The 14,078-nt window shown below is 51.4% G+C and overlaps 2 protein-coding genes across 2 annotated transcripts; both read right to left on the bottom strand.

Moving 5' to 3' along the window:
- Positions 1 to 3,147: 3,147 nt before the first annotated feature.
- Positions 3,148 to 7,097, bottom strand: LOC123093283 (uncharacterized). Its single transcript, XM_044515202.1, has 3 exons — positions 6,629 to 7,097; positions 6,200 to 6,541; positions 3,148 to 3,926 (listed from the first exon to the last, which is right to left on the bottom strand). The coding sequence occupies exons 1-3, from the start codon at positions 6,857 to 6,859 to the stop codon at positions 3,402 to 3,404; spliced, it is 1,098 nt and encodes a 365-aa protein (XP_044371137.1). The 5' UTR covers positions 6,860 to 7,097; the 3' UTR covers positions 3,148 to 3,401.
- Positions 7,098 to 8,939: 1,842 nt separating this feature from the next.
- LOC123093282 (uncharacterized) lies at positions 8,940 to 13,214 on the bottom strand. Its single transcript, XM_044515201.1, has 5 exons — positions 12,789 to 13,214; positions 12,362 to 12,484; positions 10,149 to 10,248; positions 9,869 to 10,017; positions 8,940 to 9,605 (listed from the first exon to the last, which is right to left on the bottom strand). Exons 1-5 carry the CDS (start codon positions 13,149 to 13,151, stop codon positions 9,375 to 9,377), a joined length of 966 nt encoding a protein of 321 aa, XP_044371136.1. The 5' UTR covers positions 13,152 to 13,214; the 3' UTR covers positions 8,940 to 9,374.
- Between the last annotated feature and the right edge of the window lie 864 nt (positions 13,215 to 14,078).

Raw genomic sequence — 14,078 nt, 5'->3', positions numbered from 1 at the left:
AAAAGAGGCGGCCCAGCGCGCGGCCTCAAACAGACAAATGTCCGGATTCCGTCCGTTTTCAACCCATCCCCGGCCCAAACTTGCGCTCGGTTTGGGGTGAAACGAACGCGCGCGGACGACCGCGACGCACGCCCTTGTCCCCCCCATGGCCCGCCTGTCGGGGACACTAGCAGTCCCTCCGCTCCCAACGCTTCACCCTCTCTCCCCGCCCCGCCCCGCCGCCGGCGCCGCCTCTATTCTCCGGCCGCCTCCTCACCGTGCAGCCCCGCGCCATCCATACCAAACTACGTCTCGACATGGCCACCACCACGCCCGCGCTTTCGCCGTAGTTTTGGTCGTCTATCGGGGGAGGTTTGGCCGTCGCCGTCCTTGCCGGTGGCGGAGGGGACACGACCGCCGGCGACCGCTCTTCAAGGCGGATTCCGACGAGAGCTCCAGAGCGGCCAGTAGCCGGTCGGCAACCATCCCTGCTGCGTCGAGGTGATCATCGCGGCCTCTTCGCCACCACGATCGGAAGGTGTTCGACTTTTTGCCATCAAAGGTATGGACAGTGGAGACGAGTTTTTCTTTCATCACTTCCTTTGTTCGTCGGACGATTCGTCGTCGGATGATGAAGATCTTGTGGTGGCTGCACTGGTCGTTCACGACCATATTCAACGGCAGCTTCCTCGGTACAGGGAGTCACTCCCTGGCCGTGCTCCCAACCTGAACTGCAACAGGGAGAGAGGCCACGCCTTGCTTTATGCCGATTACTTTGCCAACACCCCGCTCTTCAAGCAGGATAAATTTCGTCGCCGTTTTCGTATGGCAAGGCATGTGTTCAATCATATCCGAGAGGGAGTGGTTGCTCATGACCCATACTTCGAGTGCAAGACGGATGCCCTTGGCAAGCTTGGGTTCTCCTCTTATCAGAAATGCACCGCGGCCATCTGCATGCTTGCATATGGTATTCCAGGCGATCTGGTGGATGAGTATGTGCGTATGAGTGAGACAACATGTCTGATGTCAATGTACAAGTTTTGTCAGGCCGTGATCGAGGTGTTTGGCCCAGAGTACTTGAGACAGCCAACTGTCGCTGATACAGAGAGATTGTTGGCGACCAACGCAGCTAGAGGCTTTCCAGGCATGCTTGGCAGCATAGATTGTATGCATTGGGAGTGGAAGAACTGTCCATTTGCTTGGCAGGGCCAGTACAAGGGGCATGTTAACGGGTGCACTGTCATATTAGAAGCGGTGGCATCGCAAGATCTTTGGATATGGCATTCTTTTTTCGGCATGGAAGGTTCTCATAATGATATCAACGTGCTGCAACGCTCTCCAGTCTTCGCAAGGCTTGCAGAAGGCCACTCCCCACCTGTCAACTTTGAGATCAACGGCCACCCGTACAACAAGGGATACTATCTAGCAGATGTTATATATCCTCCATGGTCAACTTTTGTGAAGACAATCTCGAAACCCCAAGATGAGAAGAGAAAGAGATTTGCCCAAATGCAAGAGAGTGTTAGAAAGGATGTGGAACGTGCTTTTGGTGTGCTTCAATCCTGGTGGGGTATTGTTCGAAACCCTGCACTGTCATGGGATGAAAGGAAGCTTTGGGAGGTGATGACTGCTTGTGTGATTATGCACAACATGATCGTCGAGGACGAGTGTGATGAGAGTATCTTCGACCAAGGATTTGATTATCAAGGTGAAAATATTGAGCCCCTGCACCAAGACCCGGCCACATTTGAACAGTTTGTCCAATTCCACCGTGAGATGCGTGATTGGCACACTCATTTGAATCTTCAAAATGACTTGGTTGAGCACGTCTGGGATCACATTGACAACCAATAGATGTATTGGTCCAATTTAGGTTCAGTCAAGACAATTTCGATTTGGTTGTAAAACTATTTTATTAAGACAATTTCAGTTGAGTTGTAAAACTATTTTAATTTCCAGACAAATATTTGGGTTGGAAACTAGTTTTGATGCAATTTGGGCATTTTTGGCCCTGACGGACAGGATGGGGCAAATGGATGCGGCCGCGCGCTGGGCGCACGTCCGCCGCATCCCAGGACAGGCCCGGACACGACCCCAAATCGCTACCCAAACGGACAGAATCCGGACAAAACGGACGTCCGTTTGGGGTCGCGCGGTGAAGTTGGCCTCATAGGCATCGTAAGAAGAAGAAACTCTACTAGACAAGAGCACAAGTTGATGCTACATGCATGCATGGCGTCGGTCCTGCCAGCGGCTTCCCTCTTTGCAAGGAGACCGAATCAGGGTAGAAAGAAAACAGAGGAAACTACAAGCCACAACTATCCGAATCGCGAGTGCAGCGTCCAAGGAGCGGGACAAATCCAGCCAGATTCCGCAGCGAAGCCCGCCCGGCTGCCGATGCCGAGCGCGATCGAGGAAGAAGAAGAAGAGGACAGCCGGCGTCGCATCCCACGGCAGCGGCAGGCCCCCCGACGACGACGGACGACCGTGACCCGCAACTTTTCCGCGACGTGATCGCACTGAGATGACACGCGCAAGTGCTGATGCCACCCGCGCAAGGGACACGCAGCTCCGGACAAGGAGGAGCGGACATGCGGTAGTAGCTACTACAGTGCAGTGACGCGTGCTCGTGTACTATCATCGTCAAGGAGAAAGAGGGCATGCGGACACTGTCAAAGTGCTAAACCTACCACCTACCATCGTTGTTAACAGCTCAGGGGAGTGACCGTTCTGTCGATTCCATTGGAACTCGCCTCACCTGCCGTTGATGCAACAGTAATAGTATTGCACAGCTTCTCATGCGGATCAGAGTAAGGCTGGCCGGAAGGAACCAAGCGTAGTTTTTTTTTTTTTATCAAAGAAGGGCTTGCCCGATTTTCATTACTGAACCCCACCAAAAGTTCATAACCGAGTTCAGCTTAAAAGAAAGGACTAAAAACGCTACCAAAATGACACCAAGCGTAGGTCAGTAGTAGTACAAACGTTCAGACAAATGCAGCTCACATGCAAGGTAGTACTTCCAAGAAGGCTGCAGTACGTTAACAAAGTAGAATAAGAGAACCAAACAAAACTGTTTCCTAGATGCATGGAGACACGTACCTTGAATCTTTCTTGCAGATTTCAGCACGAACAACACAGGATTCTTGTACAACGGGTGCAGGGTCTATGTAAATCAAGGAGTTCATCTCAAGAAGGTTTGATTTTTTTTTACACGTAGCCACTCTCACGGTCACTCACAGATGCTTAGAAACTGTGAGTTTTTCTTTCTTTTTAGGTAAAAAAACCCAGGGTACACATATGTACGTACACGCGCTTGCATTTTCTTGGTGCCACAATCACAAACAATAATCGACACACGGTCGAAACTAAACAAAACACTACTGGACTACTACGTGTTACACTCCTGCGTACGATCGAGTAGTTCACTTGCCGCCGCCGGCGGCCATGGCGTCGTAGAGGCGGCTCCGCCTGACCTCCTCCGGCGGGATGAAGGCGTCGGGGCCCAGCCCCGGCACGTCGAACGCCACGTCGTCGATGGTCCATGACTCCTCCATCCGCGTCACCACCCGCGCGGCGCGCACGCCGACGCCGAACCGGGCGAGGTGCGCCGTGGACCGCCCCGCGTGCGCCACGGTGACGCCGCCGTCGACGGGGCGGTAGTCGGCGAGCGTCGACGCGATGGTGGTCTCCCAGTACATGGCGGCGGCGCCCGGGGACTGGATGCGGGTGAGCTGCGAGTCCTCGAGGCGCGCCAGGAGGCCGCTCCGCTGGCTGAAGAACCCCGTGAGGCCGTGCCGGATCACCTCCGCCGTGCCGTCACTCCAGCTCGACAGCGTCGAGGGGCCCACGTCGAGGCGCAGCACGAAACAGTCCTCCCCGTCGACCTGCTTCTCGCCGGCGTGCTCGGCCGTCGAGAAGATGGACGCGATCATCACCGGGTCCAGGCCCTGCATATGCATGGACAAGATCAACGTTCAGTCCACAAGCGAACAGCGTAACTCTGCAAGTCTTCTGCATGTAATTCTCAAATAATTACCACACTGAAAACTGTGAGCTACTGCAGCTCTGCAGTCTGCTTCTAGTTCTACATGTGGACAGAAATGGGATGTCAGTGAAGTTGATCAGATAACTCTGCTTGCTTTGCAAGTTGGCATATGGATAGCACGTCAGTGCTGGCGCTTTTGGACCATCAGTTTATGGCCAAGTACAGAGTCTCTGACGTGGATTTCTACTATTTTTACGCCATTTACTCCTACTGGTGAAAAATTATTTAGCTACTCCTAATACACACACATTAGATTAAAGTACTCATATCCTATGAGAATATTCTAGAGGGGCTGGCAGTCTGGTAGCAAACGAGTATATAATCTGTGTTGTGTCACCATCTTGGCTTAGGTAAGAACATGCCACTAGAGCATAGTTTATTGTCATGGAGCAGAGGACGCTGCTGATATAGAAATGCAGTGCCCCTAAATTAAACACAATTGTACAATCTTTGCTCTACTATGAACAGCTAACAGCTTCTGTCCTTACGCTTTCTTCAAGTAGGCCACACTTGTATTTCCTATCTTGTATACAAAGAAACTTGCTGAAAGTTTCTCTAGTCTTGAAGTGACATTGCAGTTGCAGAGGCAAGAAATGCACAATAATTAAGTGGCAGTACGTACTCATCCATCCGGAAAAAAAGTACTTGCTTTCTAGACCGAGACCGGCCCAATTACTCAACTTGGTCGTCCTAATTAGTCAGCTAAGTACATCGTCATGTTGAGCTAGCAGTTAGCCTAAGCGAACGACCTAATAACTAATTAAGTAATTAACGCCACATAGATCCAGCGAACAATTCAAACAGGTAGACCTGCGGAGGCATGAGCTACTCTACAGAGTTAATTATAAATGTTGGGTAAGCATCAAGATTTCGGGAATCAGATCGTGACTTCAGCGTCGAGTTTTACTGCCTAGTTGCTAGCGTTGGTTGGGACAGCTTTGCTCAGAATACCAACTGACGACCTACATCATTAAGATAGCATTACTCATTCAGTAAAATTTACCACAAAATCTGCCGTTAAGGTTTCCTTCCGCAGATTGGAACGAACTATGATCTGCGGAGTATATATATAGTTCTATACAATCCTGGAAATGTGGATACAATTTTTTTTCTGGATAAATGCAGTGGTATTCGCAGGTCGTTTCCAAGCTGTTGAACAGAGCACATGCGTGCTTGAGATATCGATGAAGAACCAACATCCATGGTTCGATTTGGGAGTTGCTAAGATAAGATAACTAATCCTAAAGAAAAGCAGCCAATCTGCGTAGCTCAGTGAGCTCACACACATGCTGATCAAACATCTCCCAGTGGGCACTTTATCAAAGATGAGGGCAGATATTCTAGCCCCATGTGAGGCAAGGCAGAATGAGTCAGGCTAATCTCACCACGACCTAATGCAAGCCTTGTAGCCGCCAAGTCAAACAAGACATGGATCTCTCTCTCTCTCACACACACACAAGGGAGGGAGATGTGAGGCATGGCATGCAGGATCAGTAATGACAGCCATGAGCAGTGAGGCAATGGCATGGCATGGCATGCGGCGCTGGTGTGCTACCAGCTACGGATCCCAAGATAACAACTGTGCAGTGCGCATACGTTGGGGTAGTAGTGAGTAGTACTACTATATCCATTATCCAACCGCTTTTTAACAAAGATTCTTCCACTTGTTCCCGCCCTCCGACTGATTACATGGTGGATCTTTCTCAGTTTTAACTAATCAGTACTCGTACTGGTACGTCCTATGTGCCGGCCGGCCCTACTGCATGCGCTGAGTGGCACAGGGAGCGCGCGCGGCGCACAGATGCAAAGCAAAGCGGAAAAGATCATGCGCAAAAGCGGGTTGCAACGGGGAAAGAAAAGGTAGAAGACGCGTGGGGACGGCCTGTCATGGGCACGCCGCAGAGCTAGTATAGTGGCAGTAAACACGACGGTGCATGGGAGGCATGCGGTGCCATGCCGTGGCATGGCCGGTGATGGTAACTAAAGCGGGTGCTAGAAAGGGGAAAGAAAAGGTACTGTGCTGGGGAAAGATGGAGGAGGATGCGGTGGGCGTCACGATGGTTGATGCGGCGGAAATGGCACCGCCAGCTCGCGCGCGGTGCGTGCTCGGGAGCGTGGACTGTGGAATTAGCGGCGGGTAGAGGTGAATGAATGAATGGATGGATGGCGACCAACCTGGAGGGCGCGGCGGAGTGGGCGCGAGCCGCCCCGCGCGGCGTGCGCGCCGAGCCAGGGCGTGCGGCGCCAGGCAACGCGGCCGTCGCTGCCGGCGGCGACGCTGTGGCCGGCCACGGCCATCTCGACGAGCCACATGCCGGGCGCGAGCTGCCAGACCACGAAGCTCCCCTCGTGGCACCGCCCGGCGTTTCCGTTGGCGTGGCCCGCTCCGGCAGGCTCCTGCAGCATCGCCAGCCGCACCTTGCCCGCCGCGTACATGCTCTTGGCCGTGCCCTCCAGCTTCCCGCACCCCGTCGTCGCCCTGAACTGCTCGATTATGTACTGCGCCGACGACGCCACCTGCGCAACCAACAGCAGCATACGTAAGCAAAGGCTAGCAGAAACCAAAGGCGCGAGCAAGGTAAGCATGGAAGGAGACATGCGTACGTGTCGGGGGAGGCGCGGGAGGATGGGCACGGGGGAGAGGGGGCAGGCGAGGACGGAGAGAAGCACACGGAGGTCGGCGGCGGGGCGGGCGTCGTCCCCGGCGGCGCCGCCGGAGAGGATGCGCGCCCAGCGGTGCAGCGTGGCCTGGAGCCCGGACCGCCGCCGCGCCCCCGACTCGTCCTCGGCGCCGGGCTCCTCGGCCAGCGGCTCCAGCGCCACCCTCGCCCTCATCTCTCCCTCACGCAGTCACGCTCGGTTCCAACTTCCAAGAACGAACGAGCCAACGTGCTCTCCCTGTCGCTTCTGTCGTAGCTTAGCTTAGCTGAGCTTCTGTGTCAGGCCGCCGCTGCCGCTGCTGCTGCGAGAGTTTGTTGCTAACTTGCTTGTGCGGCCTCGTTCGGTTATTATAATGCGAGTAGGCGGGCGGGCGGGGGAGCGAAAGCCGCTCGGCGAGTGCAACTTGCAACCTGCTCCTCGCACAGACAGCACGGCGCGAAATCTCTCTTTCTTGGTGATGGTTGGCGGCCACGGATGACGCGCCGGGCCCCAGCGTCCGCCGGGCCCCAGATGGCAGTGAGCCAGCTGAGTCCCGTTGTGGAGTGCGGGGGAAGGGAGGGAGGGGGAGCGTTCAAGGGAGGCAAGACGGCGACGGCGACCGGGAGAGGGAGCGCGGGCGGGCGACCGGACGAGGACGGAGTGGGGTTGGGGGAGCCGTCAAAATCTCGATCGCTCGCCCGATCGAGCGACCGGGCGGGCGCCCGTGCCGCACGGTCGCGCGTGCGTGCACCGCACCCGTCGGATGGGCTTCCCTTCTGGGTTTGGAAACAGGGGGTTTCCGCTTGTTTGTTGCTTGGCGTGGTTCGTGGCGACTCATTCATTCCGGTGGCCGTAGGCGCGTCGTCGATGGAAATCAAATCCGGGCGGTCTCTGTCCGTGGCGTGACGGGCGGGTGAGCTGACACGGACGACGGCGACGCCGCACCCCTCCTCCATCCGCCGGCGAGCGCCCCCGCCCACGAGGCCTCGCCATCAGTCCGAGACTTGAAGCCGAAGATCTCTCACCGTCTCTGTCTCTTTGCTCAGGTCGGCGCTCTCTCCTGCGTACGTGGACTCGTTCCGTCCAGCTGGAGTGAAACGTGTAACGTAACGCGCACACGACATGGCGTAGCCGTAGCGAGTGCCCGACTCATTCCATACTTCCAAGGATCCTTCCACGTACCCGGAGTGATCGTGTCGAGGGTGTATACACCAAGGGATTACCAACATCAGGATTCAGGAATCAATGGCGTGTAACGATCGCGTGCTCGTGTGCCACTGTACCCAATCGACGAGTCATATATTGTTTCTCTCCCTGCTCTGCTTTTGGATTCCAATAATTCCTGAATTTCAGCAATGCGCCCGATATATATAAATTGGTCTCGTACTTTATCATCTTCAATTAAAGGGTGGGCTCGGTTGCTGTCCGGGCAATCATCAGGGGCCCAATCTGTTCACCTCCACGTCCCTGGCACTGAAATTAATAGCGTCGATTTAAGCCCACAGGTAGAGAAAAAGAACGATTTCATTTCCTTTCACACCGGTCTGAAGTATTAACCCGGGTTTGAAAATTGCACAGCATCCAACCCAATTCCAAACAACAATCGTGTTTAGGTGGTACTGAAGTGTCCGAGCGTGCGTCCAGTAACATCCAGACTTACCCTACAAGGGTGAGCCGTGACGGTGACACAGCCAGTGCCAGCTACGTGCATTGTGTACGAAGCAAGTCTGGATGCAATGCAATGCACGCGGTGGCACTTTCAGCTTCGACGTAGCTATCCGGGGCGCCATTGGCCTAGTGGCCGGCTCGATTTGGTCAAGATGGTTTCCACAGGCGACCAAATTGCAGACAGTCGGCAACTTGGCATAGTAGTGCTACTGCTACCTAGGACGATGAGGGCATTACGCAATGATTCCTGGTGAGTTTGATTCGATGGATTTGGAGCCCGCCATGCCATTGACATGCCATGATAACGGAAATTGGAGGAGGGCGTGGCGTCCTTTTCGTCCAACTCGAGTGTGCTGCTCGGTTGGTCTGGGATAAGGCCATTCCATCCGTGCATGGCCATATGCTTCAAGGCCATTAAGAATGTAAAGTCCATTTTTGGGGGGAATTTAAGAATGTTAAAGCTCATGGCACTGATGATTTCAAGTTGCCTTTACTCAGGTTCAGTTCTGGTGGCTCCTGTTCTAGGATAAAAAAACAACATGTTGGCCCCAAAAGCAGGATAGTTTCTTCGGCAGGGCAGGGCTAATGTATTCACAAAGGTTCTTCATGATGGACACGCATGGTTCCATACGAACCTGCATACAAACAATCCAATTCTCACTCAACATTTAGAGCTTCAGGTCTCATATAAAGTAACTATGCATACATAAGTTCCTGCTGCGTGTCTCAGGGTTGCAATGCAAACAGGAGCCATAACAGATGCGCAAGGATACATGGGAAATTGACGAGAAAACAGCTACATGTTTGGCCAAAATGTCTTTTGTAGCTTGTCCACCGCCACCAGCACAGCAATATAGCGGTTTTCACCAACTCTTCTGGCAAAACAGATTACCAGCTTCCACACCGGCGAAAGTAAAATGTTTTCTAGGTTTTACACCTCAACTTCAACGAACACCATCTTGGCCCTTACCGGAAACACACCACTCATGCTTCTTACACAGCTTAACATCCAAGGCGGAGTGATTCAAAACACTGCACGCTTTTAGGTGGTAGTTTCAGTAGTAGGCTGCGACTGGGATGCGCGAGCCCGGGCTGCTGCCGCTCTCTCCAGCGCCTTGAGCCGGTTAGCCTCCATGCGCGCCTTCTGCTCCTCCGTCAGCTCAACTTTGCTTGGCTTGCTTCCGCCACTCTCCTCTCCATCTTGATGCTTCTCTGCCTCTCTTGGAGCCACAGGTTGTTCAGCGCCTCCATCGCCAGATCTTATTACAGGTTCCTGTTGTGCCATCAACGAAACAATGCATCACTTTTTAATCCGCATAACGCTCATACTAGAGTAACTAGAGTACAGAGTCCATGATGTCTAGGCATGGCTTCAGGATACTGACACTAACAGCATCTGCTACTAACAGTTTTTGCTTTTTTCAAGAACCTTCTATTTTCATTTCATGGATGGGATGAATCACACAGAACTTACGTATGCGTCCTTAGAGCTGACAACAGCCATGTCAAGTTAAACAAGGCAGAGTATTGACTTACATCGGCTGTCTTTTCGTATATTTCATTTAGCAAATCCTCTTGCATGGGATCCACGTCATCACTTTCCATCGCAAATGGGTCCACATCCTCATGATTGTCCGTCGACGGAGGTTCTGTCCCCAGGATTGGGTCTTCTTGTGTGGTTCCATCTGCAACAGAGTGAGCAATTTGGTGTTACTGGAATATAACAAATACAGGTTAGAGATACATGCAAGTACTTTTAATCTAGAATCATAAAGATTTGTGTATGTGCACTTTAAACAAAACAAAGAGGTCAGACCAGGTTCTCCCTCTGGTATGACTTCTTCCACTAGCGGTTGATGCAGTAGTGTAGGATCTCCCCCTCTGGCAACCCTTTCCTTCAATTCCAAAATGCATCTCTAAGATAAGGAAGGACAGTGTCAGTGAGGAATACATATGTCCAGGGAAAACAAGATCGATTGACATGATGGAAGCACCCAAAAACTAAAAGTAGTATATTAGACCACACAATCAATTGAAATCTGTGAAATAGCACAAGGACAAGTTAAATCTACACGTATTCCCCCTAAACATAATCTTGCGCCACATCAAGAATCAACAGATTGATGAGAAGGTGTATTTTCTGAAGTGGCATGATGAGGAGCATAACAACTCCGTTTTACAGACGTATTGTTGTACTCCCTCCGATACATATTAGTTGTCACAGCTTTAGTACAAAGTTGTACTAAAGCTGGTAATATGGATTGGGGGAGTACTTTTTCATGTCCGCTTAACAGATCTTTACGTCAATGTGCTGCAGGCCCTTTCCTTTTGCATTGCCTATCGTCATGAAAATATACGTCATGAAGTCATTATTGAGATTTATACAGCCATCATCCCATAGTGAAATAGCATAGTGAATTTGTGGTGGCAGCAGCTTAACTTAACCCTGAAGGAGATAATCAAATCAGTTCAGTCGACCATGCTCGGAAGACTGCTCAATTTACATGTAACAGCATGGAAGGAAACCCAAAAGGAAGAATCGTCTCGAGGATACGGTAATTCTACACATATTCCCCATAAACATAATCTTATGCCACAACAAGAACCAACAGATTGATGAGAAGGCATATTTTCTGAGCAAGTGAATGGCAAGGAGCATAACATCTCCTGTTTTCAGATGTATTTTTTTTTCGAAAAGGAGGATGACCCCCGGCCTCTGCATCTGGAAGATGCATACGGCCACTTTATTAATTATTCTCAAGGACCTTACAAAGTATTACAAACAATATTCCTGAATCCACCATCTCGGCAACATATGCCGCTACTCTTATCCATATGATGAAGGGATACTAGTTGGGCCACTACCCAAACCACTCACCTAAACCTAACATCAAAAGCCGGAAGCCCCAGCCGAGCCACATACCGGGTCTGGGGCACAATCCGGTCAGACACACTCTTGTGTCGTTGCAGCCATCTTCCACAGGTCCGTCTTCAGAATATATTGAGTCTTCTACCTTGTGTAGGCCACTCCGCCATCAACGTCACCATGACGCCAGACAGCTACCTCCTCCTGCGCGAGTCCATCTCCGCGCATCAGGCGGCGCGCCTCCACAGCGCCATGCCGCCGATCTTCGCCGCCATCAATGAGTGAGATGAAGTACCGCTCCACCACGGCATGTACTGATACAGAGTGCTAGACAGAACAGCTCAAAGGCAACAGAGCTGCGAAGCAGCGCTAATGCCATCACCCTACACACGGCGCAGGACGAAAGTCGTTGGAGCAGCCGCAAGTGAACAAGGCCGGCACAAGCCGCCAGCCGCCACCACCAGAACCACCACTGCACACCCGCCACCACTGCTATCCCCGGACGACGCCTCCAAGAAGGAATACGACGTCGCAACGCCATCGCCGCCCAACCAAGGGACCAAGGTCTTCACCACTAAGCAGGGGGCAGAAAGAGGAGGAGGGGAACCTCACCGAAGCCTCCAAGGAGGGGATCGGCGCCAAAGGCGTCGACTTCGCTGTGGCCGCCGCGCTGGCCAAGGGGTTACCCCGGTTCTAACTCACAACCTCGAACTCCCAACCAACCGAGCCGAAGGACAGCACCAAGAGGGACGCCGGCCACCGGAATCAGAAGGGGATCGAGCAGATCGGGCAAGATGAGGCGGGCCTTCTCCACAAGACGCCGATGCGGTCCACGAGGAGACTCTTTTTATGTTCACTTGGAAGAATAACCTTATGTTAATGTGTTGCTTTTCTATTGCCTGCCGTCATAGAAATATACTACACCAAGTCGTTATTGAGATTTACAAAGCCATCATGCCATAGTAAGATTTTTTTTTAGAAAGGCCATAGTAAGATAACATATGTTGGTGGTGACTTTACAAAGCCATCTCCTGCCAAAGTAAGGTGGCTTAACCCTGCAGAGCTAATAAAATCCTGAAAGGAAACCCTGCAACTTCTCTGAAGACTACTCAATTTACCTGTAACAATATGGAAGGAAACCCTGAAAGGAGAAAGAAGCTTACCCTAACGCGGCCACTGGCCCCAACTTTCTCAACTTTGCGCACAAACTGATCGAAGGAGTAGTAAGGGATCAAGCGAGAGTGCCAGTCCGCGTAAAGCTTGATCAGATTGCCAAGGTCTTCCACCTGACAGAAAGACAGTAAGTCATTTAGTAGGCCAACGGAGATGAGAATAAGGACAAGTGCGCAGTGAGCAAGCTATATTACACCACACATAGGCTACAATTATCTATTCGGAGTGCTGACTTTTGATGGCACGTATGCAGTAAATTACTAAAAGTGCATAACAAGAAATGAAAGCATCGGCATGTAGCAGATGTGACTTTGCATCTACAGTTTCTACACGGGTTGATCATCTAATTGAACTGGAACTGAAGAGAAAGGAGGTATTCATTGTCCACCGGATGGAGTTGATCGGCAGCAGGCATACCTCGGATCCAGGCCGGGCGCGGGGCTTGAACGCCTTGGGGAAGTAGCGGAGGACGAAGCCCAGGCCGTCGTCGGAGAGGAGGAGATCCGGCGTGAGCTTGGGCCGCGTCGCTCTCTCCTTCCTCTTCTTCTTAGCACCATCCTGCGGCGCCTCCTCCCCCTCCGCCGGAGCAGCCGCCGCCGCCGCGGGTTTCGAGAACTGTCTCGGCTTGTAGGGGGCGAAGCGGGCGGCGCCGGCGCCGGCGGCGGGGTTGGGATTGGGGTTGGGGTTGGTGGAGGAGGATGGTGGGGCGGAGGGGCAGTCCCGGGACCAGTGGCCGGGGCGGCCGCACTTGAAGCAGCCCGTCGGCGCCGACGCCGCCATGGGATGGGGAGGGGAGGAGATGGATCTCAGGATTTGGGAATCGGAGTGGATGGGGAAAACGATTTGTTGCTTCCTTTTTGGCGGGAACGACAACGTGGGTTGGCGCCATCCTTTTCCCCTCTGTTTCTGTTTCTGGGCTCAGTGGATATTGCTCATGGGCCATCATTTCCCTCTGTTTCTGAGCTCCGGTGGTCTGGATATTGCCTATGGGCCGTACCGTGCTACGGATTATTGCACACTTTCAGTCCGGCTCATTCGTGTCGCTCGTTTAGAAAAAAAACTGGTCCCCTCCAAAAAAAGGGAAAAAATGGATCTTTGGTTTTTTAGTTTTGAAATAGTTGAGAACATAAAAAGGATTTTAAAAAATCTTCATGATCTTATAAAGTCCATATATTTGAAAATATATTCATGAATTCAAAATCACCAAGTCAAAAAAGTTCTCAAAGTTGAAAGTTGTCCGTGAATATGAAAAAGTCCATGGAACTCAAAAAAGTTTGCGAATTTGAATAAAGTTCACAAATTCAAAAAGCTCTGAGTCCAATAAAGTTCCCAAAAAAATCCTGATCACAAAAATTTTGCGAATTAAAAAAATATGAATATGAAAAAGTTTTGCGAAGTCAAGAAAGGTTGATGAGAATTCCGAAAAAATTCTTGAAATCAGAAGTTTTGCGAATTGGAAAATTCATGAAGTAAAGAAACACAAATTTGAAAATGTTCAATAATTTAAAAAATCATGAAAATGAAAAAAATATGAATTTGTAAAAATTACGATTTTAAAAAAGATCATGAAATTGAAGAAAAAACTCATGAAATGTAAGATGAAAACAGAAAGGAAAATAAAAGGAAAGAAGGAAGAAAATCGGAAAAAATCGACCAAAAGCTTCCTAAACCGGCTAGAAGGTTCCCAAAACTTCCACGACAAACAAA

Source organism: Triticum aestivum, chromosome 4B (genome assembly GCF_018294505.1).
Source record: "Triticum aestivum cultivar Chinese Spring chromosome 4B, IWGSC CS RefSeq v2.1, whole genome shotgun sequence".
NCBI lineage: Eukaryota > Viridiplantae > Streptophyta > Magnoliopsida > Poales > Poaceae > Triticum > Triticum aestivum.
The sequence above is the reverse complement of the archived record's forward strand: the minus strand, read 5'-3'. Positions and strand labels throughout refer to the sequence as shown.